The sequence below is a fragment of the Schistocerca nitens genome, chromosome 12, assembly GCF_023898315.1.
Source record: "Schistocerca nitens isolate TAMUIC-IGC-003100 chromosome 12, iqSchNite1.1, whole genome shotgun sequence".
NCBI classification, from domain to species: Eukaryota; Metazoa; Arthropoda; class Insecta; order Orthoptera; family Acrididae; genus Schistocerca; species Schistocerca nitens.
Window position 1 is genome coordinate 155,312,875 of NC_064625.1, and position 27,137 is coordinate 155,340,011.

General features: G+C 40.9%; 1 protein-coding gene across 1 annotated transcript in view; it reads left to right on the forward strand.

The window, feature by feature from the left end:
- The window catches only part of LOC126215376 (intermembrane lipid transfer protein Vps13), a 442,186-nt gene that overhangs the window by 372,082 nt on the left and 42,967 nt on the right, over positions 1–27,137 (forward strand). Inside the window, exons 54-55 of the mRNA XM_049942070.1 lie at positions 8,462–8,592; positions 20,321–20,516. Coding sequence (XP_049798027.1) covers positions 8,462–8,592; positions 20,321–20,516 — 327 coding nt within the window. The remainder of the gene's footprint in view (positions 1–8,461; positions 8,593–20,320; positions 20,517–27,137) is intronic.

Here is a 27,137-nt window from a genome sequence, read left to right on the forward strand (position 1 = left end):
ATATAATCATTTTATTCGAAAAATTGCAGATTTTTTAATCAGATAAAAATCCGAAAATGTAAAAAAGAATTTTCCGTTCTAACTGCCCTTAAGTCAGTGTAACGCAAAAGTATTTACTGTATGGGTACCCAACTTTGTCAGTGTAGATGCAAAACTATTTACCATATGGGTACCCAACTTTACAGGAATGATGCTCAGACCGTGCACTGCAAGATTTGCATTGTTAGTCGTGTTAGAGTAATGACTTGCCACTAACAAGGGGACAGCACGACCATGGGGTTGGGGATTTGTCCGCAATTTTGTGTGGTGAACGAGGACCCCTAACACCTCACATGGTTAAAATATTAGGACACACTACTTGGAAAATCCCGAGAAAAATCAATCCAAAGTTTCTTAGGCGCCTTATGAGTACAAAATGTTAGTCCACTGCCGAGCCGCTGTCTGGCATACATGGTTAGCGCTCGGACCCTTATGCCCAAGGTCTCGAGTTCGATTCCTCCTCCGGCACTTTTTTTTTCTTCTATTGCTTGCAAAATTGCAGCGCATTGTTACAGGAGAATCGTGAAATTAATTCCCGGGAAGACTGTATAAAAATTCATTCTATAATTCACCATCAATTATTGTCACCAATATTCCAAGACATGATTCAATATGCCTGCTTTGCCTCAAAATTGTCAGAAACTCGAAACATTTTCGTAAATGTTAATGGGGCATGTTTTTGTACAGATTTATTGCAAACACTCTGTGATTGTAAAAAATCCACTTTTATATGTTGCGCAAGATGTCGCAAAAAGTATTGCTTCGTTTGTTTTAATGATAATTACCACTGCGGTTCTTGTTTATAATTATTATATGTATAAAAATTGAATGTTTTCCAAACGACTTTGTTATTCTGATTAAAAAGGCAATGTTTCTCCTCGTATACTTTACAATGAAAACTGGAAAACCAACCGCCATGAATTGTGTTGTTGCACAAAAAGAAAATAACTTTTATTCAATCAATTTTTTAAAGATAATGTAGGTTTTTGAATCTTTCTGAATAATTGGTGGAATAACGAAAGAAAATGAAACAGAAGGGGGAAAAAAGTGCCACAGGAGGAATCGAACACGAGACCTCTGGCGTAAGACTCCAAGCCCTAAACGCCTAGGGCAGACGGCAGCTCGGCAGTGTACGAACATTTTATACTCGTAAGGCACCTAAGAAACTTTGGATCGTCCTAATATTTTAACCACGTGAGGTGTTAGGAGTCCTCTTCCACCACACAAATTGCGGACAAATCCCCGACCCCACGGTCCTGCTGATTCCTTGTAAGAGCAGGTGGTGGTACAGCGACATAAGGTTGAAACACAAGCATACGTTTGTATTACACTGCAGACAGTGAACATGGGTCTGGATAACCAAAGCTGTTTCATCAAAACAATTGCAGTACAGCTGCTGCTCTTTGCAAGTATTGACGCATTGAAGGGATACAAACAGGTCCTCTTCCCACACTGTGGTTGAAGAATGTGAATTAGAAGTTGGAATTAACTGGCAGTTTGGGGACTGAGTGAGGCAAATGGCCAATTGTGCTGAGGCAGGAAATGCTGATCGCAATGTGCAATCTTCGAGCAGTGTCTCATAACAGCTGAATATTACACGCTCCACATTTCGTAAAGTGCTGCAAACAATAGCTAAGTGGTATCTGTACAAACTTTCAGCCTGTCACGGATTTAGATGACCATCAGTTTGAGCACTGTTTGTAAGCTGGAATGTAAACATAGTATGCACTAACAGATATTATCATCCCAAGTGGAAATTAAAATGTGTTCATTTTTTCAATGGTATATTCATTACTTCTCTTCCACATGTCCTTCCAAATGCTTTCCCAGGTTTTCATTGTCCTACAATCACTCATTTTTCATGAGACTCTTCTCAAGTAGTGAAAGTAGGCTGAGAACTTACGACAAATTTCAATACACCTTGGAGAGAATGTTTATAGAGTATGGCAGCAACCAGCCACAATTTACATTTGACTGTCTTTGCTGAAGGAACGCAATTACCAGTCCCTAATTTGCAAATTCCTCATTGCTTTTACCAAAATATGTGGTAGCTTGTTGTAGAGGTGAGTTGTCCAAAGGGTAAAAAATAAGTAAAAGTTTTCAAGGGTTGACAATAATTTGCACTACAAACTCATGTTAGGGCATAACTTACCTGAAATGACTGCTTGTAACGTTTGTTTTCTACTTCTTTCTGCAATGAATGCCATTGACATTGTTCTTGATATTTCCTCCTTCACTCACAGTGGTTTCTTTTTTATTAACATTTGTTGAACAACAAGAATAATAAGTTTGTTTGTGTGGTCATCCACTGCATCAAGCACAGAAATACTTGTTTTATAACATCTATTCTTGCTACAACGTAATTTATTTTTCCCAGATGCGTTTCACCTTTTTCTTGCTCTAAGGTGTCTTCACTGGGATCTATAACGATACAGTTTTGTTATTTTTAGATTATCAAACAGTTCACGTCATGTTTTTTATGTAAATAAGTAATTAGTTACAGTTTGTTGTGATCTGAAAAACAGATCACAGCATACTGTAAGTTATTAGTTATTTACATAAAAAAACATAATGTGAACTGTTCAATAATCTAAAAATAACAAAACTGTATCATTATAGGTGCCTTAAAGCGAGAAAAAGGCGAAACACGTCTGGGAAAAATAAATGAAGTTGCAGCAAGAAAAGGTGGTTTTATTTACAACACAAGAACAAGAATAATTATTGAAATGCACCACATATGCACATCTCATCTGACATTATGTTTTCTAGAAACTTAACACCTTCAATTTAAAACCATTGTTTCAGTTTCAGAACAAACACACATTGGCATCTTTATGGACTTACCAGTTATCTTATGACTCAGCTCAAACACAGTTTGTGTGTCTAGCTAGACTCATAAAACGCACAGTCTGAATATTGATTTTTCACAAATTACCAATTTTCATAATTTTTTTTTCCGGTTTATACAATGATGTAGTGCATAAGTTAAGATTTCAGGCTGGGGTTATGAATAGCGTGTCACTTGCACTGACTAATTTAATCTGTTCAATCCACTTATATGTGCTTCCACAGCTTAAACATCTTTCACTGTACTATTTGAGCATTCTTGAATAAATTCCCAACTTTTTCACATATAGTTTTATCACTGAATGTTGCTCTCCCATTGTGTGTGTTCATACAGAACTGATATTTTGAAATGAACAAAATAGGTTATGTTTGCTTTCTTTCTTTCTTTCTTTTCTTTTTTTTTCAAATAACTGATAAAATTGCCTGATAGTTTGCCAACTTTTCCTACAGTGTTCGCCCCTAATGCAGATTTTCTTGTTAGTTACTGAACGTCCTTCGTACAGTGAAGATATCTGGAAGAATCTTGAACTATCAGATCTGCCTCATTGTCCAGATAGTTGCTGATGAATTTAGCTTCATTTAAGGTTGAAGTACCACAGCTTCCATCTTTGCTGCCTGTCAACCTGTCATGAAACATCATTACATTCATCATTTTGCAGAAGACCTTCAACCTTGTTCCACATCAACTAAGACAGTACTCCAGAAAGGAATGTGCTTTTGGCTGTAATAAATTAAAAAAGTTTATTTTATCAACAAAATGTTGACAAAACATAAAACATGCTGTACTTCTGTTCATAATCATCTCTCTTATTTCAGCATTTGTCATAAGTGTCCGTGAACTTTAGAATTCATGTGTTGTAGTTGGCTGTCTTCAGTTCATTAAGTGAGTTGTTTATTGCAGTTTTCACCTCGTCACTAACAAAATGCTTCCAGCGCGTGAGATCTTTATGAAAAAGTTTCTTATACAACTTTGTACTTATGTCGATTATTCAATAATCCGTGACAAGTGGTGGACATGGACACAATTCGAATTTTATTATGCATGTTTATTTGCCCATTCTCAAAAATTTCACAATATTTTCAAACATTTTGTGTGTTTGTTTGTTCCCGTATCACTGTACACTACCCTGAATCGGTAGTAAATTTATGCTGATTTCAATTGCAAAAATCAAATGACACAGTGTTTCTTTTAATCAAATACCTAATACACAACAATAACTTGTTTTAACTCACACTCCCACAGCTCTTTATGATGAGATGGCTAGTAAATCATTTGACCTCCGATAGAACGCTAATACTGTCTCGCACTTTGGGAATGTGGAAGAAGCTATTGGCTACCGAATTAGCCGTGTCGGTTATGTCGGCTGTCACAAGTAGAAGTAAGAGTGGTTTATCCACCTTGTCTAAGCAGTGCCTGTCCTGGGGGATGAGCTCTGATGCCATGTTCATCTGCATCCATTGGGTTCAGTTTTGGCAAATTGGTGGGGAGGGGCTAGCACATCAACCGGCCACTGTGTTCTATCACACTTCTGGCCTTGTGACATGGCACATTTTCTTGTTGAGAAATGCCACTGCCACATGGAATGTAATTTTTTACAGTCTTCTTGTTGTGCCTGTCTGTGACTCAGCATCTCCACTATATGACGTGTAGCACCTTTCCTTTTCACGATATTGTTACATTCCATCCTCAATTTTCCACGGTTTGTAGACTGGATAAGAAAAATTAGAGCTCATACAAAGGTGTATAGAAAGTCATTTTTACTTGCTCGATTTGCGAGTAGCGTAGGAAAGGAAATGACCGGTAGCAGAACGAGGTACCGTCCGCTGTGCACCGTACGGTGGCTTGCAGAGTGTGTGTGTAGATGTAGAGTTCCCTTATTTCATCCTTCGTGTCCTTGTACAGTGTGAAGGGTGGAAGCAGTAGAATTGTTCTGTGGTCTGTTGCAAATGCTAGTAGTCTAAAATTCCCCAGTAGCATATTGCGAAGTGGCCTGTCTTTTTTCCCTCCACCGATTCTCATCCTAGGCCGCAAAGCTGTACTCTGTAGTACTCTTACTGATCAAACTGACAAATGGTCCTTTTGAACTACTTCAGCATCTTTCTTTAATCTGACTGTGGGGATCCCAAGTACTGACACAGTACTCTTGAATGGGTTACACGAGCTTTCTGTGCACCTTCTCCATTGTAGACATGCTGCAAATTCGTAGAAGTCTCTCACTAAATGATAGTTGGTCAGTCACTTTCCCTACAGCTGACCTTGTGTGCCCATTCCAGTTTGTGTTGTTTCTCAGTTTTACACCTAGATATTTTATCAACACGACAAAACACGAGAAAATACCAGTGAGAATGTATTTCGACATAACGGGAATGTGTCTCTTACCTTACGGATTACTTTGAATATGTCCAGATTTAAAGCAGCTGCCATTAATTGCACAAAATAGAAATGCTTCCAAGTCATCCCAAATCTCCCGACACTCACCTAACAGTAACACATTCCCGTACACAAAAGAATCGGTGACAGATTGCTGCCCTCCCTGACAGGCATGCCTCTTACGTAATCTGTGTTTTGAATGTGATTTTACATTTTACCTACATGTTATCTAGTATCAAAAATCCGGTATAAAAAATGGAAGAAGAAAATGGTTTTAAAATGCAGGGTCATTCAGAAAGATTCATAAAGTTTAAAACTGATTTGTATTTCATGCAATAGAAGTTGGATTTGAATAAACTAAGTACATGTGGAAACAGAAAATTTTAAAGTTTAAAGACACTTGTAACTGTTCTGCTGCCACACGGTGAGTACATACGTGGTTGCTAAATTTGTCTCATATGCAAAGATTTGTCTCATGCTGTAGAGTGTCCTGTAGCTGCGATTCAGTCCTGCAGCTCAGCTATAGAGCCATGAAGTAAACTGCTTCATTTGCTTGTTTGGCCCCCACCCTCCCCTCAGAGCCCCACGAGAAAAAGCCGTGAGGCATGATGCGAGGAGATAACAGTGTTTAGGACACGAGACCCAGACCACCTTCTCCTATGCAACTTATCCACAGTTGCGGAAGAGATCATTCTGAAAGTGCTCAGATGTTGAAGTGGCAATGAGGATGGCAAAAAACACATTTAGCTTCGAGGAGTCTCTCGTGTTGCAGTGTTTCTTGGGGATTTAGCAGACCCTATATGTGAACAGTGTGTGTATTCAACTTCCCACTAAGATTAAAAATTGATCTAAATTTCATCCGCCATCTTTCTTACAGCATTGCCACAAAATTCAGTATCTTTTTCATTTAAAGCAAGACCCTGCACAAGTTGGAAACAGTAGTGCACATTCGGCAAATGGTAACTTAAAACTGCAAACTTGTCGTCTCATGGCACAAGAGCATCCGTCGGCAGTAGTAATTGAAACAGTAGATCTTTCTCTTTCCGACAGTGTGTAGGTTGCCCAATCAGTTTGTATGTAATGAAATAAAAATTGACCCTCAAGCAGGAGTGCTGTATTTCATTACACGAGGGACCAACAGTGTACTTAGAATAGCTGTCTTTATGTTACCAAGATGTATGAACAAAATAATAGTTTAATCTGAACTAAACTTCCATTGTATCACTCTGTTGCTATGTAAAGGTGTCACCCCACAGTAACAATCCACTTGAAACATTAAACAGTGCAGTTGAATCAGATCCCAGCCAACCACTTGTTCGGTTACTAACTATCTGATAGATAACTACCTAACTGTGAGATTTGAGATTGTGCTGCTAGCTTGGAATCTGTATCATTTTATTGCACGGGTAGGATATTCCCCCCCCCCCCCCTCCCCCCCTCTCATTTAACTCGCTGTTCATTACATATTTCTACTCTGCTCTCTTGACATATGTCAACACAAATTATCATTAGGCTAGCTGAAGCAACAAGGAAGGAATAGGTATGGGCTCACAGCTATAAAACAATAATTCAATGGTACAAGACAACGTTATTTGCGGTCGGTGCACTCTATACATAGGCACGCCCCTCGGTGCTCAATTAAAATGACGTTCCTCGAGTACCGTATTTACTCGAATCTAAGCCGCACTCGAATCTAAGCCGCACCTGAAAAATGAGACTCGAAATAAAGGAAAAAAAAAATTACCCGTATCTAAGCCGCACCTGAAATTTGAGACTCGAAATTCAAGGGGAGAGAAAAGTTTTAGGCCGCACCTCCAAATCGAAACAAAGTTGGTCCATTGTAATATGAGACACAGTTTAGGTCGAATGAAAGACGATACAGCTACAGTAGTTTGGCTCGAGTCGTAAGCTTAGCAGTTAAGCTTTACCAGGTAGCCATTGCTATGCGTCAGGCGCTCCGTCCGTATTTATACGGGTACCCTTCCTTTTTCACGTGCTTCGTCTGGTTTGAATCGATTGCTTATTTTGCTTTGATCTGATAAGTGCAGTTTTCTTTGTTATAGGTGTTTACGTCACTCTAAGCTGAAAATGCATTACTGTACTGTGTAATGCATTGTTTGTCGCATTTTGATAGTGCGTGTTTACGGCCTGTCGCCGCTCGCGGCATGACTTGCTTTTGTGCGCGCTACCGCCGCTTAAAAAAAAAAAAAAAAGAGGAATCGTCTCATTAGCGAAACAATGGCAAGAGACTGCTATTTGTTGTTACTTACACTGCTGCTTTCTTTGATAATGATCAAAAAGAACCAAATGCGTATGATAGAACATGCGTATGATAGAACATGTTCTGAACGAGAGTTTTGCGAAAATTTTCCTCCGTTTGAAAATCTTTGCGGCCGCTTCTTTAGTACATCAAATTCTGCACAGAAATTAGTCATCTTACATTTAAAATCTAGTTAGTTGCCGTGCTTCACTTCTGACTGTATCACTATTAGGCATAAGAATAATACGAATATAAACATGACACGATACGTATATTCTTCCGCGTTTGCTGTTGTCTCACTCTAGTTTCGTAGTTTATTACGCAGACAGGATTTAAATGAGAGAGCAGCAAACACGAAAGAATACATGGCAAAATGTTTATATTCGTATTATTCTTATGGTGAAGAGAATACTGCATGTGATTCACATTTCATCAGGTTCCTATTAGCAACCATCTCTTCTCACAGGTAGGAAAAAACTCGGAACGTAGAGTTGGCCATATTGACAAACATCCCTAACAGTCTTGCCAGTCGGATTTTCGTAGTACATTGAAATTCTGCTACATTCGAAGATGAACAATACGGAATTTGTATTTACTTCGTTGGATAATGTATGAAAATGCAGTGGTCGAAACTCGGGGCGGAGAAAAAAAAAGCTCGTCTTCTACATTTTTTTTAAATTTATTTACTGATGCAGAGGTTTTGGCGCCAGTATTTTTGTGCCCACAAAGCATGCTTGTGTAGCGCTACATATATTCGATGGCAGAAGTTAGTTGTGGCGGCACCTATCAACATTTTTCAGAACTTCCGCTTGCTTTGCACTCGATTCTAAGCCGCAGGCGGGTTTTTGGATTACAAAAACCGGAAAAAAAGTGCGGCTTAGATTCGAGTAAATACGGTAATCTTATATTGTGCTGGCAAGTGATTTGGAAACTTTCGCTCGCAGGTTCACCTGAGCTTTTCTCTGAGTGGAGGCGACTCGGGTTCGAACCAGCAGACACAGACGCCGCTGTTCCTGAACGTGCTGCTGCAGAGCTTGGGGGTGACGGTGACAGACATGCAGGACGTCGTCTTCAAGTGAGTACCCCATTGTAACGTGCCGGGCTGTAGCCTTGTATTAGTGCCTCTTAAGGTTCACGTCACAACCGGATGTACCAGTATTGAAACATTTCCTCGCCCAGTGTTCCCGACCTACCTTGCTTTGCTTATTCGATATTGTCTTCCCAGTAGCTGCGTCCGTTTCACCTAAATCACATTGAAGTTAAGAAGCCGGGATCCTAGATTTAAGTTTTCCAAAATCAAAAGTCAAGACCGTATTCATTGTTGAACATTTACGTCAACCACAGTGCGATTTATTTGTTATCACTCACACACACAATATTCGTGTGACCAGGCCTCTTACACTTAATCGTCACATTAGGTAGGTCAAAAACTTCCAGTCTTTAACAATGTTCACAATTACACTTTTTTGGTACCGACCGGAAAAATTAACCGACTTGCCGCACTTTTGCTTCGTAAGAATCTGACCAGCTCGGACCTTATATAGACGAGTGCTTGAATATTTGACTATTTCTGTTAATATATTATAGTTTATAATTTCCCAGGGTTAAAATGATCCTTTCTAATTGGTTTTGAAGTTAACTACTGGGTTTTATTATTTAAATAACATGAGTGAGCTGTATCAATTTAAATATGCAGAACTAACTTATGCATCTGCAGTGGGAATTCCTGACTTATAACCGTGGCAGCCCTCTTGAACAATAATTTTTACATATTCAAATGTACTTAATTCTTAATTAATGCACTTACAAAGTTGAGACTGGAGGGAATTATTTAGTAGTTTGGTCACAATTGGCACTGATAGTCATACAGGCTACAGATTTCAAGTGTTAATATCTAGTTAACTAATAGACTTTTGGTTAATTTAAACACTTTGCTGGAATCAGTGAAATTTAGGCTTTCTTTTGGATACAGTCTTATAGCTGAATTCAATCTATTAGCTCACTCGAATTTTACTTAATATTTACTGCACAATATAAGTCATTGTTCATAACTTTTAATAGGATGCATTTCCAATAAAACTAATTAGCTCATTACTTTCAGAATAGACATTAGAATGTACTGAAATAATAAATTTTATTAGGGGAATTTTATTTAAACTATTTCTGCATTCTGTACTATGAGGCTGAAGGCCACAGAATCTGTAGTCGGAATCTGAGTAGTGAAAATGAAAAAATAAATAAATAAATAAATAAATAAATAAAATTTCATTGCTTAACTAAGTTACTGAAGCAGTGTAAAACCAAAACAGGAAAAACAGTGGGCAACCCTGCTTCGTTACACCATCTCACCAGATCTTCCTGGTGAATGCGACGGTTCATAAAATTTTAACAAGGAAGGCTTGTAGCTAATGTGAAAAAAGAAAAGAACATGGGAGAAATTTGATTTCTTAGTGGAAATGGGTGATCTTTCCCCCCCTCCCTCTCTTGACTATGGCACTCAGTGAAAAACAAATTAAAACAGTTGTCTGTGTCAGTCACTTCTCTTTTGCAACTCATTCTGTGGACTTACACCTTCATCTTCAGTAGGATCAGCAGAGGTTACACATATGGTTCTCTTTGGTGGGTTTGGTGAACTCTCCACCTTCTGCTAGATTTAATTACAGTTCGGGTATTATGTATAAGTGATGTCATCTTAATGTGGACTGCAGTCTTACATTGTAAATGGTAACAAAGTTGCTAACTAGATATTACTGCAAAAAGACAACACCTTTTTGCAAAAAATTACATTGTCTCTCTTGCAAGAAATCTTCAATCAGTGGCTGTATGACAGATTTTATTGTCCATCCAGTTTGCTTATATCTCTTATGTAGCAGTCAGTTTACATTCCATCTTCAGATCCTTACAGTTAACAGAAATATGAAGGGCAGTCAAATAAAGACGAAAAGCTCCCCATAATATGAGTACGTAGTCTGCCTGACAGCTGGCCCCACTATTGTTACATTTCAGTAGTCACCAATGTTGTAGGAGAGTGGCCAAGTGCCATATATCAGAGATGCAAGCAGTCGTTGGGTTTTGACCTCGGTTGTTGGCTGACTGCTCTAGTGTGTTCATCCAGCTGTTGACACGGAGGAAAGCAGAGAAGAGCAGAGAGAACACGGTTTGTTTTCTGGCGGCTGAGGGTGCCGAAGTATGCGGAATTCGTCATCGCACTTCCACCGTGTGCAGTAAATACTGCACGTCTCTGATGCATGTTCGTGAGTGGCAGAGGAAATTCTGGGAATGGCACTCGTCACTGCGAGACAATCCGTGTTCGTGACTGACCCGTCGAGGCATTACTCCCGATGTAAGGCAGATTGGTGGCCTTATTTGGGCAAACAGTCGAATGCTGAGGACGAAATTCGTGTTCAGATCAGTATTAGCCGTGGCTCCGTGCGTGCTGTCCGCAGCTCGTGGCCTCGTGGTCGCATTCTCACTTCTCGAGCACGGGGTCGCGGGTTCGATTCCCGGCAGGGTCAGGGATTTTCACCTGCCTCGAAAGGACCGAGTGTTTGTCTCGTCCTCATCATTTCATCGTCATTCGTGAAAGTGGCGAGATTGGACTGAGCAAAGGTAGGGAATTCGTTCAGGCGCCGATAACCATCAAGTTGAGTGCCCCACAAACCGAACAACATCGTCGTCATCCGTGCATGCTATTGTCAAAGACCGTGTGCCTACCTGCAGAATTTGTGCACAGTGGGTGCCACATCACGTGGCGAAGGGATAAGAAATGGACAGAATGGCATCGAGTCTGAGTCATCTGCTGCAGTATCGTGAGGAAGGGCTTGCATTTCTGTCCCATATCGTCACAGAGGACAAAACGTGGTACCACCATTTCGAGCCCAGGGGGCAAACAGCAAAGCCATCAGTGGAAGCATCCCACGTCTCCCCCGCTGTCCACCAGGTTCCAGTAATTTCGTGACGATCTGCTTCTTCAACTGCAGGGCCCCTCTGCCTAATGACTTCCTCGAGTGTGAAACCACAATCAGCGCACAGTGCTATAAAGACACTTTGAAAAAATTGTGACACACCATGAAGTCAAAACACCCAGGAATCCTGTTTTGGTGATTTTTTTTTTTTAATGGAACCATTCTGAGGTCTCATTGTGGTGGGTGTTAAATAACTAAGCATCAAATACCCTGATGCACAAAACTACTACCAGGTATGTTTTAAATGTGGTGCTGTAACAGTGTTGTGTGCCTTAGGTTGTATGACAGTCAATTATTTTATTTTTCATGTCCCTGTGGGTCCGAAGACAGTACAGTGAAAGTGAAATTTGTCATAATATTAGAAAAAAAAGCACTCGGCAGCTCATTATTTCTATTACCAAGTGATGACCCCAGGACGCAGTACCACTTGCATATTGTGTACCTGTTAACTTCCAGCGACAAAAAAAATTTGAATTTCTGTATTTCATGTAATTATTGACTGAATTTAAAAAATTTAAAAAACTGTCATAATATATTCATTAAGAGGTATAATCTTATGTTAGAAGATTATCACAATAAGACAAGTATTGCACTCAGAAAGTGTTCGTATCGAGGCAGAAAACTGATGCACAAATACCCTGAGTTTATTCATTCAGTATTTGAGCATGAGAGCACTTAATGACTTCCAATTGACTTTAAATATAACATCAAACTTTTTCAAAACTTTTTCTCACTGACAGCCCCTACCAAATGGTGAAAAGAAAAAGGTTTATCGTTCACTGCATATTGATGGCTTATGCAGTAAAATTGTATAATCAGGCATGATGTACTTTGTACTTCTGTACCAGTAACTCTGTTTGCAAGCAGTACCCACATATACTACTGAATGTACTACAATAGAAAATTATATGGTGCATTCTTCAGGAGTTATAAAGTGATAAACATTGAGGTACATGAAAGTCTACTTAAAATGCAGCGCTTTGTTCCAGTCTATTCATGCAGTCTTTTATAATGTAAGCACTTACCAACTTCTAACAAACTTAAAGCATAATTTCAAACCTTTCGTAATTTTTTCTCAGTTACATGCTTAACGTGAGATATTCAGGGTGTTACAGAAAGGTACGGCCAAACTTTCAGGAAACATTACTCACACACAAATAAAGAAAAGATGTTGTGTGGACATGTGTGTGGAAACGCTTAATTTCCGTGTTAGAGCTCATTTTAGTTTCGGCAGTATGTACTGTACTTCCTCGATTCACTGCCAGTTGGCCCAATTGAAGGAAGGTAATGTTGACTTCGGTGCTTGTGTTGATATGCGACTCATTGCTCTACAGTACTAGCATCAAGCACATCAGTACGTAGCATCGACAGGTTAGTGTTCATCACGAACGTGGTTTTGCAGTCAGTGCAATGTTTACACATGCGGAGTTGGCAGATGCCCATTTGATGTATGGATTAGCACAGGGCAATAGCCGTGGCGCGGTACATTTGTATCAACATATTTCCAGAACAAAGGTGTCCCGATAGGAAGACGTTCGAAGCAATTGATTGGCGTCTTAGGGAGCACGGAACATTCCAGCCTACGACTCGCGACTAGCGAAGGCGTAGAACGACGAGGACACCTGCAATGGACGAGGCAATTCTTTGTGCAGTTGACGATAACCCTAATGTCGGCGTCAGAGAAGTTGCTGCTGTACAAGGTAACGTTGACCACGTCACTGTATGGAGAGTGCTACGGGAGAACCAGTTGTTTCCGTACCACGTACAGCGTGTGCAGGCACTATCAGCAGCTGATTGGTCTCCACGGGTACACTTCTGCGAATGGTTCATCCAAGAATGTGTCAATCCTCATTTCAGTGCACATGTTCTCTTTATGGATGAGACTTCATTCCAATGTGATCAAATTGTAAATTTTCACAATCAACGTGTGTGGGCTGACGAGAATGGGCACGCAATTGTGCAATCACGTCATCAACACAGATTTTCTATGAACGTTTGGGCAGGCATTGTTGGTGATGTCTCGATTGGGCCCCATGTTCTTCCACCTACACTCAGTGGAGCACGTTATCATGATTTCATATGGGATACTCTACCTGTTCTGCTAGAACATGTGTCTTTACAAGTACGACACAACATGTGGTTCATGCACGATGGAGCTCCTGCACATTTCAGTCGAAGTGTTCGTACGCTTCTCAACAACAGATTCGGTGAGCGATGGATTGGTAGAGGCGGACCAATTCCATGGCCTCCACGCTCTCCTGACCTCAACCCTCTTGACTTTCATTTATGGGGGCATTTGAAAGCTCTTGTCTACGCAACCCCGGTACCAAATGTAGAGACTCTTCGTGCTCGTATTGTGGACGGCTGTGATACAATACGCCATTCTCCAGGGCTGCATCAGCGCATCAGGGATTCCATGCGACGGAGGGTGGATGCATGTATCCTCGCTAACGGAGGACATTTTGAACATTTCCTGTAACAAAGTGTTTGAAGTCACGCTGGTACATTCTGTTGCTGTGTGTTTCCATTCCATGATTAATGTGATTTGAAGAGAAGTAATAAAATGAGGTCTAACACGGAAAGTAAGCGTTTCCGGACACACATCCACATAACATATTTTCTTTCTTTGTGTGTGAGGAATGTTTCCTGAAAGTTTGTCCGTACCTTTTTGTAATACCCTGTTTAACACATTAACTCATGTGTGAAGTAATCACTCTTGAAGCTGTTTTATACATTTGCGTTTGAGACTTTAAAGAAATAAGGTTTACTCATGGAAAGTATTCCTGTAGTGGTTGATGTTAGAGCTGCACCTTTTTTTTGTATTGAAGTCAGCTGACAGGTATACTGAATTAAAGGAAGTCCCTCTAACTAAGGACTCACCGTCAGAGGAGGTCGGGTATCCAAGTAGAGAAGGAATTAGCATATTTCATCAAAATTTAAGAGGTGTTAGAGATGACGTTAGTGAACTGTTTATAGATGCTGACTCTGACATTATTGGTATATCGAAGCACCACTTAAGTAATTTGACAGTTCAGAGTCTTCCTTTACCAGGACGTAGATTAGTTGGCTGTTTTTCAAGGAGTTCCTCGTGGAGTGGGCGAGTGGCCATGTATGTTAAAAAAACAGTAGTCAGTTTGAGCTCACAGATGTATCATGGCGCTGAACTGAACAGATATTTGAATGTTGTGCATTGGCAGTTGAATTTAATGAAACTGAACCTCTAATTGCTGTTGTTTATAGCTCCCCTAACTCTGATTTTAGATCATTTCTTGGTTCACTTTATAGGAAATACCAAAAATTAGTTATATGTGGTGAGTTCAGTATTAAATTTGTACATGATTGTGCAAGAAAAAGAATGTATGTAGATCTCCTAAACTCATATGATCTGATGCAGACTGTGTTTTTTCCAACTAGGGTGCAGGGGAACAGTAGCACAGTCATAGACAATATTTTTATTTATTCTCTATTACTAGATGGGCATTCTGTTAGTTAAAGGGTCAATGGCTTTTCAGACCATGATGCACAAATTTTATCAGTAAAAGGCTTTTGTACTCAAACAATTGTCACATACAATTACAAACTATGTAGGGAAAAGCCAAGGCAATGGCAATAGAGATTTTTAAACCTCATTAAGGAACAAGAATGGCAGGATGTGTATAGTGCCGATAACATAGATGAAAAATATAATGCTTTCCTTAACGAATTTCTCATGCTCTTTGAGAGTTGCTTTCCATTAGAACATTGTGAATGCGGTAGTAGCAGCGAAAGGCAGCCTGGGGGGCTGACTAGTGGGATAAAGATACCATATAGAACAAAGCCGGAATTATATCAAAATGTTAGAAGTAGTCACAATCGAGCTACAGTAGCCCATTACAAACAGTATTGTAAGGTGCTGAAGAATGTTATTAGCAAGGCAAAGATTATGTGGTATGCAAATAGAATAGGTAAATCACAGGATAAAATTAAAACCATATAGTCAGCAGCACAAGATCGGCAATATAAAGTCATTTTGTAGTAAAAATATATCTGTTACTGATTAGTCAGATATATGTACAGTATTTAACAGTCACTTTCTGAGCATTGTTGGTGAATTAAATAAAAACTTAGTTTCTACAGGGAATTGTGTCACTCTCTCGTAAAATGCATTTCCGAGATCGATGTCTCAAATACTCCTCTTTGATACTGTCGAGAGGGAGATTGAGCCAATAATGAAATCACTGAAGACTAAGGACTCAGATGGATCCATAGTGTTGCCTCATCACTAAACACTAAGTGTGGAAGATAACTGTCACCCTCCATGTTGTCAAGAATGAAATTACAGAACTCCACACGTTGTTGCTTATCACCTTCACTAAGAGCTTGCAGTAGTTCAATTTTGTACGGTTTCACGTGTAAACGTTGACGCAACACATGCCAGACGGACATCAGGGGCACGTCGAGCTGCACGGCGAACGTATTTCTGTCGACTCTTTGTGAAACTGTGGCGGATGCATTCGACATCTGTGTCAGATACTCGGGGATGGCCCAGCGATTTGCTTTACACAAACAACCTGTTTCTCAGAACTGTACATGCCACTGTCTAATGCTTCATGCCGTAGGAGGATCCACACTATACCTAGTACGAAAGTCACTCTGAACAGTTATTACTGACCTGCACTGTGTAAAACATAGAAAACAAAACACTTTCTGTTGTCCCGAAATCATTTTTACTAGAAGTGACGTGGACGCACACTGCTGCTACCTAGCGGGAACCGTGAGAAACATCAGAGTTGTTCATGCACCTACCTCAAACGACATAATAGTTAAGATATTTTTAAATCAAATGATTGTTTTTGATATACCCTGTATAAGTGGATATTGGTATTAAATTGAAAATTACAAAATAATGAAAGATGTCATATCACATGACTTGTAAATATGCTCAGAATTATACAAAATGCAAGTCAGAGGAAAGTTCATGTCAAAACGAATCCAAAAAGTCCACTGATTAGCAAATGTGAGAACTACAGCAGTGTTGAAATTGAAATGGAAATTGAAATGTAGGTGACCCAGGGACCACCTATACGAGGTGTTTGTAATGTTACAACAAGTGTACGGCAATGATTGTTTATCGCGAACACAAGTGTTTGACTGGTTTAAACGATTTAAAGATGGCCGCGAAGACACCAGTGATGACACTCGCACTGGCAGACCATTGTCAGCAAAAACTGATGCAAACATTGAAAAAATCGGTAAACTTGTTCGACAAGATGGCCGTTTAACAATCAGAGCAGTGTCTGAGTTAACAGGAGTTGACAAGGAAAGTGTCGAACAAGTTTACCGATTTTTTTCAATGTTTGCATCAGTTTTTGCTGACAATGGTCTGCCAGTGCGAGTGTCATCACTGGTGTCTTCGCGGCCATCTTTAAATCGTTTAAACCACTCAATCACTGGACTCGCATTCGGGAGGACGACGGTTCAATCCCGTGTCCGGCCATCCTGATTTAGGTTTTCCGTGATTTCCCTAAATCGCTCCAGGCAAATGCCGGGATGGTTCCTTTCAAAGGGCACGGCCGACTTCCTTCCCCGTCCTTCCCTAATCTGATGAGACTGATGACCTCACTGTCTGGTCTCCTTCCCTCAAACCAACCAACCACTTGTGTTCGCGATAAACAATCATCGCCGTACACTTGTTGTAACACTAAAAACGTTTCACTTGCAGATTTTCCTAGTTTGAAACAAAATTTGATGTTAACACGCTGTTCTTTCTGTACACTCAACATTTTCCGACGCACAGACAAAACGTCAACTACTTAAAACAGACGCCACGGGCAGACTGAGTGCAGGAGGCAGATGAAACTCGAGCAGTAGGCGGAGCGAGAGTCACGTGACAGGCCACGCGACTTTCAGCCTTATTGCATTCGTTTTATTGTTTCACCAGTACTAGTCCGGTTTTTTTCTAGCCACACCTCGTATTCGTAGCATGTACGGGTCGTGTACAGATGCTGTTGGAAGGCAATACAGGAAACAGTGATAATATAGACATAGGTGGCAACACAACTTTGGCAGACAAGTATGTATCACAACCACCAAATATCACTAGGCTGCCAGCCAATACTATGTGCAACAAACTTGTGATTTATCTAAGTGTCAGGGTGTTAAACATATTGATAATTAAATTACATTTTAATACAAAACACTTGTTATGATTTTATCCCGGCATTTTCACAAAAATCCATGGCATGTATGCAAAATGTGCTCACAGAAGTGTTTTGGACAGACCCCTGTGGCTCAGCTAAATCTGTGACCAACCATTTGTGCTGCTCTTCTTTGCATATATTCAGTATCTTGTTGGTGGTATTTGATTATGGGTCCCACACACTCAAATAAACTGAAATCTGCCACCTGCACATAGGCCCGATTTTTTATGTTCATTTCTATAAGAGCTCAGACTTTCAGCTTGGGCTGTTGAAATTTTATCCCATATTTGACTAGTGGTACTTCGGTCTTAGGGAAGCTGGGTTGACTGCGAAGCCCTCTGAGGCCCTGTTGGCATGAAAAGAGATTTCTTCCTAGGGCATGTTGTGTCTGCCAAAGGGGTGAAGGTCCACCGAGCTAGAACACAGGCAGTTTACAAGTTCCGTATACCGTGGAAGAAAAAAAGACATAACTCGTGTTATTGGAATGGTAATTTTTCTAGGAAATGCCTACCAAACTTTGCACAAACTGCTGCTATCCTGAACTGACTTCATTGCGAGCAGTGTTCGAGGCATTTAGATGTGCCTCGACTAATGCCCTTGTTGGGTATTTCTAATTCCAGTTTGCCATTTTTCATGCAAACTGAAGCATCCGATTCTGGTGTCACGGCAGTTCTCCTGCAAGAACAAAGGGGAGAATGTAGACCTGTAGCTTATGCCTTGAGGGCATTATCAGGACCTGTGACTCATTACTCTGTGAATGAGCCTGAAGCGTTGGTGGTTTTGTACGTGTTAGAAAAGTTTAGATTTTAGCCTGAACATAGAAAATTCCATCAGAAGTTAATAATTCTTAAAAACATTATTGAAAAAAGTATGGTCTGATTAGATAATTTGAAATAGTAACATCTCAAGTTAAAAATTGCGTGCTGGTGGTAAGTAGTTTTGATCGTATCCAGACTATTATCTAACCACATCTGTGGATCACAAAGAATGGCATCCTTCTCCCAATACATCTCTGGCATGCGACATTCCTCACCACCGACTTGACTCGTCTCCGTGGCAATGGCTGTCATCTCTGTGCTTATCTTTGCTTCCACAACACAGTCTGAACTTTCACATAATGCCCGTAGGTGATAGTTTAGTGTCCTTACAACTAATTCTGTTCTGTTTTTGTGCACATTTGTAATTACCTTTTGCAAATGTAAGTTAACTACTACAAGACCCAGTTTACATTTATGTAAACCTTTATATCATATTTTATTTGTATCTAGATTGATATTTTAAGTTCTCACATACGTTACCATTGTATGTTATGCCGTGTCGGCTCTCAGTGCGGTGATGCAGCAGGTGAGGGGTTGGAGCTTCTCCTTCCTAATGCATAGCTTTTTCACGCTCTTTATCAGTTACCATACGTGTCTTCAGACACTTGTCAGTGCTCGACTCATCATCTCTGCGTATCACCTAATGGTATACAAACCTTTTTGTTTAATTATTATTGTGTATCCGTATTTTATTGTGTAGGTAAATTGTATAATACTGGTACCTGTTACACACTGTCTGGTGACATATATACAGGGTGTTACAAAAAGGTATGGCCAAACTTTCAGGAAACATTCCTCACACACAAAGAAAGAAAATATGTTATGTGGACATGTGTCCGGAAACGCTTACTTTCCATGTTAGAGCTCATTTTATTGCTTCTCTTCAAATCACATAAATCATGGAATGGAAACACACAGCAACAGAACGTACCAGCGTGACTTCAAACACTTTGTTACAGGAAATGTTCAAAAGTCCTCTGTTAGCGAGGATACCTGCATCCACCCTACGTCGCATGGAATCCCTGATGCGCTGATGCAGCCCTGGATAATGGCGTATTGTATCACAGCCGTCCACAATACGAGCACGAAGAGTCTCTACATTTGGTACCGGGGTTGCGTAGACAAGAGCTTTCAAATGCCCCCATAAATGAAAGTCAAGAGGGTTGAGGTCAGGAGAGCGTGGAGGCCACGGAATTGGTCTGCCTCTACCAATCCATCGGTCAACGAATCTGTTGTTGAGAAGCGTACGAGCACTTCGACCGAAATGTGCAGGAGCTCCATCGTGCATGAACCACGTGTTGTGTTGTACTTGTAAAGGCACATGTTCTAGCACCACAGGTAGAGTATCCCGTATGAAATCTTGATAACGTGCTCCATTGAGCGTAGGTGGAAGAACATGGGGCCCAATCGAGACATCACCAACAATACCTGCCCAAACGTTCACAGAAAATCTGTGTTGATGACGTGATTGCACAATTGCGTGCGGATTCTCGTCAGCCCACACATGTTGATTGTGAAAATTTACAATTTGATCATCAGAATCGAGGAAGTACAGTACATATTGACGAAACTAAAATGTGCTCTAACATGGAAATTAAGCGTTTCCGGACACATGTCCACATAACATCTTTACATTATTTGTGTGTGAGGAATGTTTCCTGAAAGTTGGGCCGTACCTTTTTGTAACACCCTGTACAATCGAGACCCGTTACTGTTGACACGATTTTCAAGTTTTAATAAAAAAAAAAAATTGTTATCGAGACCAATTACTACTTCAAATTCGTGAGAAGTGTCAGTGAGTCTTCCAGTTACCCATCAGCCTGTGTGCCTCCGGTTCGCAGGCTGGCCTACTTCGAGCGGCAGTACACATTCCTGACGCAGCGGCAACTGGTGTCGGAGGCGATGTCACACTACGTGGGGCAGACATTGAAACAGATATACGTGCTGGTGCTAGGGCTGGACGTGCTGGGAAACCCGTACGGCCTCGTCGTGGGGCTAACACAGGGTGTCGAGGACCTCTTCTACGAGCCCTTCCAGGTCAGCACCGGCCTCTGTACTGTACAAAACTTTAGCTTAGTGAGTATTGTAGCATATTTGTGATCGAGCCAGCTTTGGGACTTTCCAGCAGATAGACCTCGACAAGCTATTATTGATGAAATCTGTACATGTGAAGCTAGTTTTCGGTGTACTCCAAAGGAGTGTTACACAGCCATTACTGTTTGATATATACACTGACAGAAAAAAAATCAGAACACCAAAATATAATTAATGTAGAGTAATGAACTTTTTGGAATACATTTGTCTAGGTAACATTGTGAGATTTGTTTGTAAGTGCAAGATAAGCTGTTGCAGATGTGAAGTGCTGCTTGATTAGGAAGCAGTGTAACCACCAAATTGTTGAATGCAAGTACACAGATGTGAATGCATTGTGTTGTTCAGATGCTGGATGTCAGTTTGTGGTATGGAGTTTGATGCTTGTTGGACTCGGTCACTCAATACAGGGGTGGCTAATGCCAATTGTGGACAGTGCCGGAGTTGTCATCCGACGGGGTCCCGTATTTGCTCGACCGGAGACAGATCTCGTGATTGAACAGCCCGAGGCAATGTGTCGATTTGCTGTAGAATGTGTCGGGTTATGCCGGCAGTATATGGGTGAGTGTTATGATGTTGGAAAACATACCCTGGAATGCTCTTCGTGAAAGGTAGCACAGCAGGTCAAATCACTAGATTGATGTACAAATTTCCAGTTGGGGTGCATGGGATAGTCTCAAGAGTGCTGTTGCTGTTGTACGAAATCGCATTGTATGTGAAGTACACAAGTGGCAAGACGCAGTCAATACCTTCGCTCCGCAGTGCCGATGGTACTGTTACAGACGACTGTGCCGCTAAAGCGGAGTTATTGAACGCAGTTTTCCGAAATTCATTCACCAGGGAAGACGAATGGAATATTCCAGAATTTGAAACACGAACAGCTGCTAGCATGAGTTTCTTAGAAGTAGATACCTTAGGGGTTGCGAAGCAACTCAAATCGCTTGATACGGGCAAGTCGTCAGGTCCAGATTGTATACCGATTAGGTTCCTTTCAGATTACGCTGATACAATAGCTCCCTACTTAGCGATCATATACAACCGCTCGCTCACCGATAGATCTGTACCTACAGATTGGAAAATTGCGCAGGTTGCACCAGTGTTTAAGAAGGGTAGTAGGAGTAATCCATCGAACTACAGACCTATATCATTGACGTCGGTTTGCTGTAGGGTTTTGGAGCATATACTGTATTCAAACATTATGAATCACCTCGAAGGGAACGATCTGTTGATACGTAATCAGCACGGTTTCAGAAAACATTGTTCTTGTGCAATGCAGCTAGCTCTTTATTTGCACGAAGTAATGGCCGCTATCGACAGGAGATCTAAAGTTGATTCCGTATTTCTGGATTTCCGGAAAGCTTTTGACACCGTTCCTCACAAGCGACTTCTAATCAAGCTGCGGGCCTATGGGGTATCGTCTCAGTTGTGCGACTGGATTCGTGATTTCCTGTCAGGAAGGTCACAGTTCGTAGTTGTTGTTGTTGTTGTTGTTGTTGTTGTGGTCTTCAGTCCTGAGACTGGTTTGATGCAGCTCTCCATGCTACCCTATCCTGTGCAAGCTTCATCATCTCCCAGTACGTACTGCAACCTACATCCTTCTGAATCTCCTTAGTGTATTCATCTCTTGGTCTCCCCCTACGATTTTTACCCTCCACGCTGCCATCCAATACTAAATTGGTGATCCCTTGATGCCTCAGAACATGTCCTACCAACCGATCCCTTCTTCTGGTCAAGTTGTGCTACAAACTCCTCTTCTCCCCAATCCTATTCAGTACCTCCTCATTAGTTATGTGATATACCCATCTAATCTTCAGCATTCTTCTGTAGCACCACATTTCGAAAGCTTCTATTCTCTTCTTGTCCAAACTATTTACCGTCCATGTTTCACATCCATACATGGCTACACTCCATACAAATACTTCCAGAAATGACTTCCTGACACTTAAATCTATACTCGATGTTAACAAATTTCTCTTCTTCAGAAACACTTTCCTTGCCATTGCCAGTCTACATTTTATATCCTCTCTACTTCGACCATCATCAGTTATTTTACTCCCCATATAGCAAAACTCCTCTACTACTTTAAGTGTGTCATTTCCTAATCTAATACCCTCAACATCACCCGACTTAATTCGACTACATTCCATTATCCTTGTTTTGCTTTTGTTGATGTTCATCTTATAGTAATAGACGGCAAATCATCGAGTGAAACTGAAGTGATATCAGGTGTTCCCCAGGGAAGTGTCCTGGGACCTCTGCTGTTCCTGATCTATATAAATGACCTGGGTGACAATCTGAGCAGTTCTCTTAGGTTGTTCGCAGATGATTCTGTAATTTACCGTCCAGTAAGGTCATCTGAAGACCAGTATCAGTTGCAAAGCGATTTAGAAAAGATTGCTGTATGGTGTGGTAGATGGCAGTTGACACTTAATAACGAAAAGTGTGAAGTGATCCACACGAGTTCCAAAAGAAATCCGTTGGAATTCGATTACTCGATAAATAGTACAATTCTCGAGGCTGTCAATTCAACTGAGTTCCTGGGTGTTAAAATTACGAACAGCTTCAGTTGGAAAGACCACATAGATAATATTGTGGGGAAGGCGAGCCAAAGGTTGCGTTTCGTTGGCAGGACACTTAGAAGATGCAACAAGTCCACTAAAGAGACACCTTACACTACACTCGTTCGTCCTCTGTTAGAATATTGCTGCGCGGTGTGGGATCCTTACCAGGTGGGATTGACGGAGGACATCGAAAGGGTGCAAAAAAGGGCAGCTCGTTTTGTATTATCACGTAATAGGGGAGAGAGTGTGGCAGATATGATACGCGAGTTGGAATGGAAGTCATTAAAGCAAAGACATTTTTCGTCGCGGTGAGATCTATTTACGAAATTTCAGTCGCCAACTTTCTCTTGCGAACGCGAAAATATTTTGTTGAGCCCAACTTACATAGGTAGGAATGATCATCAAAATAAGAAAAGAGAAATCAGAGCTCGAACAGAAAGGTTTAGGTGTTTGTTTTTCCTTCGCGCTGTTCAGAAGTGGAATGGTAGAGAGATAGAACGATTGTGGTTCGATGAACCCTCTGCCGAGCACTTAAATGTGAATTGCAGAGTAATCGTGTAGATGTAGATGACCGTAACTCCACGTGTAGGTCCAGTGTGTCTAACACACTTACAATTTGGTTGCAGGCCCACGACTGGCCTCTTCCTAACCGACATGTGGTCATCACTGGCACTGAGGCAGAAACAGCTTTCATCAGAAAACACGACAGACCTCCGTCCTACCCTGCAGTGGGCTCTCACGCGACATCAGTGAAGTCACAAACGGTGGTCGTTTGGGGTGATTCGAATGCACACTAAAAGACATCCTCGAAGTAACCAGTTTGTAGCAATTTGTTGTGCCACTGTGGTGCCAACTGCTGCTGCAGATGCAGTACATTGTGCAAAAGCTGTACGCCGAACGCTTCTTGCGACCGTACATTCTTGTGACCGACACTGCCAGCGATCATTTACAGTGGCTGTATTTCTGCCAAGTCTTTTTGCGATATTACAGAAGGGACATCGAGCTTCTCATAGCCCTGTTACACGACTTGTTCCAACTCGGTGAGGTGTTTATAATGACATCTTTGTCGCTTGAAGGCATTCTCGACTAACGTCGACTCACCGTGTCCAGTCTCGAAGGTAACTAATGCTCACAACTGTTACATTGTGTACAAAGGGCGTTCAAATCGTTTTGCACAGTCATCTCTAATTTTTTTTATTTTTTGCAGGAGGAGAATGAAATTTTTTATGAACATACTTGGAACATCGAGCTATACATTGAGCCTACTCCTGTAGCCTCCACCAGCTGTGACGCATGTGGCCCGACGTTCTTTTCGTGATGGAAATGCCCTTTGGTAAAATTCTGGGGATTGACTTTTACACCGTAGCTCGACACAGGAAATAAGGTCTTTCTCAATATCAAATGTTTTATCGTGTATGTGGTCCTTCGGACAACCAAAGAGGTAAAAATCAGACGGAGCCAAGTCTGAACTGTAGGGAAGATGAGGAACAATTTTCCAAGCCATTTTCCTGATATTTCTCCCATGTCATAAGGGCTGTACGGGCTTTTGCATTGTCGTGGTGTAGTCTGATGAGCTGACCCCGAAGCTGTGGTCTGTGGGTCTGGATGGCACGCTGCACCTTGTCGAATGCCGAACAGTAACGGTTCTGGTTAATTGTGGAGCCAGGTTCCAAAAAGTCAATGAAAATCACTCCACACTGATCTCAGAAGAAAGAGGCCATCACCTTTTGGCCTGCTGTTCGTGAAAGTATTGGTTTCTTCTTCCGAGGGGACCCCGCATGACGCCACTCCACGGATTGGGTTTGCTCTCAGGTTCGGACAAAACGACCGTGTTTCATCCTGGGTAATGACACTGTCAGAACAATGTTTCCACTCTTCAGTTAAGGTCTTCATGAGAATCTCGCACACATTTTTCCTCATTGTTTTCATTTCTCTTGTCAATAATCTAGGCACCCAACGTGCAATGATTTTTCTGTGCCCTGGTAACTGTACCAGTGATACCACATTACCCAATGACAAATGAGTCATTTCAGCAAGCTCTCATGTCTTCACACATCTGTCATTTTGGATGATTTTGATCAATGGTCTCCTTATTCACATCACTCACTGCTGTCGATGGTCTACCGCATCGTGGATTGTCCACTAGAGAGAAATCGCCTTCTTTAAACTTCTGCAACCATCGCTGGATACTGCTGTGATCCACTGTCACCCCCCCCTCCTCCCCCCCCCCCTCCCCCCATAAACACGGAGCAGCTTCCGGTGAATCGATGGGGCAGAGTCATCGCCGGTCTCGAAGAGGAACTCCATCACCGACCATTGTCGCAACCTGACAACTACTTCACGTTCCATTATGGCTCACCTGTAAATAAAAGAAAATATTTTTATATACCAGCTTATAGCTAAATGCTCCAAGTATGAAATTTTTTGTGAACATTCTCCTCCTGCAAAAAATAAAAAAAAAATTGAGACTGTGCAAAACTTTTTGAATGCCCTTTGTATTTGAAGTAAACCTGCTACTAGTGCCACTCTTATGTGGCTGGCCTGAAATCTGAATAGATATCATGTTTCGTATATAGAAAGACAACTGCCAACTTTCGTTTGTGTCACACAACTCCTTTTTGGTGATGCAATATTTCTTCCGTCTGTGTAGAAGTGATCTAGTGGTTCACGTCAGCTGCTCGTGGACACTGTTTTTAAACAATGCTGTTTTCTGGACATTTTTCAAAACTTTGATGCTGTCTTTGGGAGTGTCTAACCATAGATTTTTCCAGAACTCAAACAGTGTTTCTCAAATCTCATAGACTCTACACACCAACTTGTATAGTTATTTGGTTGCCACTCCTCCTAATGATTTTAGAAATTTCAAGAGTATTATCTACCCCTTCCACCTCATTTCTTCACAGATCTTCCAAACCTTCGTCAAACTCTGACTTTAATACTGTATCCTCTATATCTTCCTTATCAACTTCCATTTCCTCGTATATCGCATCACCTCACAGTTCCCCACTCCTAGTAGAAGCCTTCAGCGTACTCATTCCACCTATATGCTCTCTCCTCTTTCTTTGGCAGTGTTTTCCCTCTTGTACTCTCAATGTTGATATCATTTTTCCTGCTGCCCATTTCATTTCCCTGCACTTTCTACTAATTTTGTTCCTTAGTGACTTGTCTTGCTATATTTCTATTTTCTCTTGAAAATCAAACCATGGAAAATCCAGCATAAAATAATGACAATATTATGAAAAGAGAAGTTGCTACTTGTCATAGAGCGGAAATGCTGATTTACAGATGGGAACAACGAAAAGACTGTCAAACAAGTAAACTTTCAGCCCAAAAAGAACTTCATCACAATGTGTGTGTGTGTGTGTGTGTGTGTGTGTGTGTGTGTGTGTGTGTGTGTATTGTCTAATTCTGATGTAGGCTTTTTTGGCCAAAGGTTTACTTATTTGACAGTCTTTTTGTTGTACCTATCTGCGACTCAGCATCTGTGCTGTATGGTCAGTAGCAACTGGGCTTTTCATAATATTATTGTTATTTCTCATGAAAATATTTGCACTGCAATCTTTTGTTGAGAAATTTAAGTACTTCTTCAGTTACACAAGGCTCCTCTGTAATTACCTTCCATATACCTACATTTTTCCCACTTCTGTGATTTTGCGTTTTAGGTATATTAATTCCTCTTCAACTGAACTGCTTGCTTTGCTATTCAATATAACACTGTCTAAAGCCTCAGAGAAATTCAAATGCACATCACCATGCTCACTATTCAGTCTTCCACTGCTTTTGGACACTGATTCTTCCGTAATATTCTCTTTAACTTCAGCCTTCTCTCCTTTGTTACTAAATAACATTCTGAGTTTATATCTGCTCCTGATATACTTCGCAATCCAGTATCTGATTTCAGAATCTCTGTCTCAACGTGCTTTAATTCAGTATATATCTTTCTATATTTCGAGGGACTTTATCAATTTTCTCATTTCATTAGCACAGAAAAAGAGAAATGCTACCC